At 39.7% G+C, this 5,484-nt stretch overlaps 1 protein-coding gene across 2 annotated transcripts; it reads right to left on the bottom strand.

The window, feature by feature from the left end:
* Positions 1-758: 758 nt before the first annotated feature.
* Positions 759-5,179, bottom strand: LOC134801090 (uncharacterized). 2 transcript variants are annotated; one of them, XM_063773611.1, is made up of 4 exons: positions 5,000-5,179; positions 4,630-4,797; positions 3,570-3,779; positions 759-1,119 (listed from the first exon to the last, which is right to left on the bottom strand). In XM_063773611.1, the coding sequence occupies exons 1-4, from the start codon at positions 5,090-5,092 to the stop codon at positions 856-858; spliced, it is 735 nt and encodes a 244-aa protein (XP_063629681.1). In that variant the 5' UTR covers positions 5,093-5,179; the 3' UTR covers positions 759-855. The 2 variants fall into 2 exon arrangements, with proteins under 2 accessions (XP_063629681.1, XP_063629680.1); XM_063773610.1 differs by having other exon boundaries at positions 3,426-3,779; positions 5,000-5,177.
* Positions 5,180-5,484: the final 305 nt, after the last annotated feature.

Raw genomic sequence — 5,484 nt, 5'->3', positions numbered from 1 at the left:
AAGTAAAATAATGATTATAATGCGCACCACCGACCTCATATTTGTTCAAACTAATGTAAAGATTTGATTAGTAAGCATACTCACAAGTTACTCAGAAAGTGAACGCACTGTTTAATCTAACCTACCAGACTTTAACCAAAGGCAAACAATTATGAAATTATAAAATTATCCTGATCCTTCAGCGCGAGCAGATTGCCGAGAAATTATTCACAAAGCAACCCCAGACTTGATGATATTGTATTAGGTGATCACATACGAATGCGATTTTAATGGATACGCGGGACGAACCCTCGTAAAATACCTTGCAACCGTACCGTGCACAATAAAAGACCCATTTCATCCGCCATTTTAGCGGGCGCTTACGTCAGTTTGACAGTCTGTGCGCGCCAACCCCAATCTAAATTAAAATCTAAAACCTTGTAAACAAGGCAAGTGCTCACTTTTTCGGGGATTTTAACCCTCGGAATTATAACGGGAGGTTATAAAGGGGGAGTGCAGCGGTCATGTCTGTCGCTTTGGATACGCTTGCGATATCGACGTTGAATTTGCGCTATTGTATTGTGTTTTTGATCAATAAAAGAATAATTAAAAAATAATTAGGTTAGTTGTAATATTTCTGAGTCGATAGAGCAACTTACTGCCTTGTGCTACACGAATCTTGGATTTGTATGCCTTTATTTTAAATTAATATCTATAATTTAAACTTTTATCAAAGGGGAGACTGCTAAAGAATTTCAAGTTATTGAAAATATAATACGTATTGCAATAATATTCTGTAATAAATATATAATAACATTAATAAATATTGTATAACTTATTAAAAATCCAGTAAACAGAATAGCAAATTCACAGAATTCACTGCATGACATTGGCGTGTGAATTGTGATATCCCAGTTGAGATGATCCTATCTGAACCATGTGAGGCGGAGAACTCTTGATGACCAGAGGGGCCATAGGAGCGTTCGGTAGATGGGGCTCCTTCCGGTGTCTCTGGTAGGGGGTGGTGGGGGGTATGGACTTCTCGGTAACTCTTTCAGGTGTCCCCATTTTTTGTAGCTCTGCTAAATTGCTGGCGAGTTCCGCAGCCGCTTCGCCGTAGAGACGGTGCCCGCGGCGCACCTGTTTAGGAATTCTAGTGTTAGGGTTGGCCATGTTCTGCGTGTTTATTAGGTGGTAAAGATATGATTGGGAACTTAGCTGGCCTATTGATTACACATGCTCGCGTATATTACGCCATGTATATACACTATAGCACACGTCAAAATTTGTGACGAACTGATAATGAAATTTAATTACACTAGTAGTTCGCCCCGAACTGAGAACTCGCGGCTTGCCAAAAATTATATAGAGCAATTAACTTTGTTGCACCTACTTACTCGTATAGTTCGACATAAAATAGTAGAAAATAATTTTCAAGAAAAAATAATTGGCCAAGCACGAAGTCAAGACTACGGTGTTCAGAGCACCGTTCCCTTTCTCTATACGCCTTACTAACTCTATGTGCTCTATTGTGAAAAAAAAAACACAACGACAGTGAAGAACGGAATTCTTAATTTGTATTTTTTCAGACAAACTGCAATAATAAATATGATTCTTACTGGGCACATTGAGAATTGGTTGGAAAGCCTGTTCGAAATTTAAACTTATTTGCAATATAATAAGGTTGTATTTTGTAGATCTCTCTCATACTTATAGTAGGCTATTCAGAAAAAAAAACCCACAAAAATAAGCAAGCAGAATTAAACTTTGTATCAAAGACATAAGTCATAAATTTCAATGCCAAAGTTTTAACTAAGGATCTTTCTCGCTAAAACTACTTCCTAATATGAAATGACCACTGTAAGCATCAGTTAGCTAGCCCTAAGCAACCAAAGATCAGGCTGCAGTTGAAAAACTAATAAAGATAAAGTTAAGCTGATAATTTTCCCGCCGTCTCCATGCTTCTTTAAGTTGGGTATTGACTGGTCAGCTGCCTGTTAGCTATAGTTTTCGCGAAAATCGCCAGGACAGAGGTGAAAATTTTTGTATGAAAACTTGCAACTTTAAATGCATTTTTTATCGAAACCATTGCACTCTAAAATGAAGTCAAAATCAGTCCATCGACTCAATTTTTTGCAAGCTTTCTAATGGTACCCCACACGATTCTTACAAATAAAAAAAAATTCAAGCTACCCCTCTCCACCCCCTAAATTTCCCCCTAAAATCAGAAATAAGCAGTTTTGACTTATTCACAGTGTTAGTGATGGTACTTGCCATAACTATTCCAAATTTTTGGTACCTACATCAAACGGTCTTTGAGAAAAACGCATTTAACCGATTTGCAAGACCGAAGTGATCCCATAAGAGCACCGTGAACAAAGTTTTGTACGGTGCTCTAAAAAACCGACTTCTATGGGGGCCGGTGAAAGATTATTGTCCATAGATGGTGCACTATGTAGAAAATGAGGTAAAACCACCCACTTTTCTAGTAGGTAGCATTTCGTTTCTCTAAACGTCGCAGTTTTAGCCTCACGAACCCACTTCTCTGATAGCAGTTCGGTTCTGTGAGGATTGCAGTTCGAACCTAACCAAAATCACTTTTCTAGTAGCATTTCGTTTCTGTAAGGCTCGCAGTTCTAACCTAACCTAACCCACTTTTTCTCGGTTCTGTGAGGATCGCAGTTCAAACCTAACCATTTTAGAGGAAATTTTAGAGTTCCATTGCATTTAATTTCTACTATTTTATGTCCCACTATAGGCGGCAATGGAACAAAAATCGCGTGGATATATTACAAGGTCTGTGGAGCCCTTAACTGATACTGTATCTGTGGTAAGCCGAAATATTTCCTGTCAAATGTCAAATACCTGTATTATGTTTATTTTTATCTTGCTAATTATTTCAAAATGGTAAATTTAAAAACGATTTATAAAAGTGCAAGCCGAGCACTTTCATTTGATACCAAACTCGACCATACTTTCTTGCAAAAAGATGACCAGAATAGCAAGACCCCTCACAAATAGCTTTTCAGCCTTCTAAGCTCTTCTACCTCAATAACCCCTTGATCGAGCCTGCTCATAATTTAATGACTAAAATATAATGCCCTCAACTACATGTTTACCCAATTTCATTTAAATTAGAACACATTTACTTAAGTTCTTGAGTATCAAACTATACTCTGATAGTTCAGCTTAAAAACATTGAAATGCCGGGACGTGCCTCTAGCCAGCCGCGTGTCCCAAGTCGAATGTAAGAACTTCGTTCGCTTCGCTCGCTCGTTCGAAAATCGAATTGAACTATTGTCGCTGAATGCTGACCCCTGACTTTGCTGATTATAGCCTAAAGATAAAATAAGCAATTTTTCTCGGTTTCACTAGGGAAAACATGATGACCGTCAAATGTATTAAGCACAGACATACTAACAAGGGAGCGTGCCGGGTGCGCTTACCGTCCTATCCCCAAGCAGCTCCACATGTCTCTGCGGCGGTCGATACACTTCCCGCATCTTCCTGCTCTCCTGGTCACTCAACGTTAACGCACCGTACTCTGGAATACGGTGTAAATTCTCAAACCCTATAGCTGCCAAACTCGCCTCTTCTTTCAGCTCAGCTCTCCTTCGCGACACCCACTCGATCTGCTCTTGCAGCTTGCGGCAATCCTTCTCGTTGCTCGACAGATCGTTGCGGAGCGAGTCCATGATCTCCCGGTATCGGACACGGACGTTCTGGTCTATCGCGTGAAGGTTTTGAATCTCGTTTTGTGTCTCTCTGATCTTGGATTTTGAGAGGCGGAGACGGCTTTCCTGTTGATCGGTAAGAAGGAATCAATAATTTTGAAAATAAAGATGATAATATAGTATACTAGTCAGAGATGTTAGTAGGAGGAAAGTCTCCGACCACCAGAACTGAATACTTTTGCACTAGATTAGAAATAGGCACGGTGGGGTTGGAGAAAGAATATCCAGCAAAGGGTATAGGTATTTAATCACACAATGAATTTTACACCATTCTTTCTCCTCTCTTTCTCTTACACATAGAAGCGACGACGAACGTTGTTCAAATACAGAGTATTAATACGACTAAAACCTAGAGGACAATATCTAGAAATACCTTCTCAGTTGCCTCCTAACCAGTAGACATCGAGGTGGTCGTCCGAGTTCTCTTCCTATTCCACATCGAAACTCTAAACGAGTTGTGACATTTACAGTGGACCACTATTAGAGCGCTAAGAGCACGCTAAGAGGATGTAATGTTGAAACGAAACACCATCTCAAGCGAGCTTCCTATAGTTTGTTTTTTTTAGCATTAGAAAAAAGGTAACCAATCTTGGCATGTCTTTTAATTGAAAGACACGTTTTAAAAATAAGTCTCGGCAAATATGTAACAATTATGAATCTAATACGATCATTTATATTCTTCTGCTTTCATAAATAATAGTTACTGATTTTTAAAAAAGCGTTTTTCAATTAAAAGACACGTCAAGATCGCTTACCTTCTTTCTAATGCTAAAAAAAACTAACTATAGTGACTATCTCGATGTGGTCGTCCAAGCAATCGTTGTCTTCCACTTGGCAGCATTGGACGACGTTGTTCTGCGGGCACAGATGATGGGCTAGTTGTCTGAAGCTCAAAGAAGACTTAACGTAGACGTACCTTCTCAGCTAGCTTCCTTGCAAGTATATCGAGGTGCTCGTCCAAGCTGTCCTTCTCTTCTACATCGAAGCTCTGGATGACGTTGTTGTGCGGGCACAGACGATGGACTAGTTGTGATGAACGACTTCCCGGTAGCACGTCCGCGTCGCCAATCTGTTCAGGCTTGGGCTGTAAAGAAAAATTATTATATTTTATTTATACCAATGTTTTGATGTCCTATCGGACGCCCAGGTATCGCTGGTGCGACATGGTGGAGGCGGATCTGCGCGAACTTCGAGTCGCGTGGTACAGGTTGCTATTGCAACAGTTTCATTGTTTGGTATGACTTCTCTATAGTAATAATAACTGGATTTGGTCCAGATTTACTTACCGCCTGCTTTGTAGTCCTGATCTTCCACCTAAGCACCAATAGAATGAGGATGAGCGCCACCCCCAGTCCAGCCGCGGCGATCGTATCCATCATCAGGCCTTAACATTTTTCTTACAAACAATTTTTAACATTGTTACCGGGATTTTGATTTTTGACTATTTGACGGTGACAGTTGACGGTTTGGGTTTGGAATGTGTTGTTTTTTCATTTAGTATGAAGGTTTTATTTTTAATACACTTTGTATTTAAGGCAGGCTATATTGAGGGATCCGATAACATCCAAGATAGACTACGAGTCTCGGCTTAGAGCATTTAGTAACTGGAGACGCCTTGTCTGTAATTTTCTGTACAAAACAGTCTGCCGATTTTTGCGGCGGAGGGGCACGTCAAATGTATAGCTATATGTACATAACGTACTTACAAATAGCTATGCCAGATAAACGTGCAAGAGTTTATGGACAATTAAATAAATAAGATAATTTAATT

This window comes from Cydia splendana, chromosome 21 (assembly GCF_910591565.1).
Source record: "Cydia splendana chromosome 21, ilCydSple1.2, whole genome shotgun sequence".
NCBI lineage: Eukaryota > Metazoa > Arthropoda > Insecta > Lepidoptera > Tortricidae > Cydia > Cydia splendana.
The sequence above is the reverse complement of the archived record's forward strand: the minus strand, read 5'-3'. Positions and strand labels throughout refer to the sequence as shown.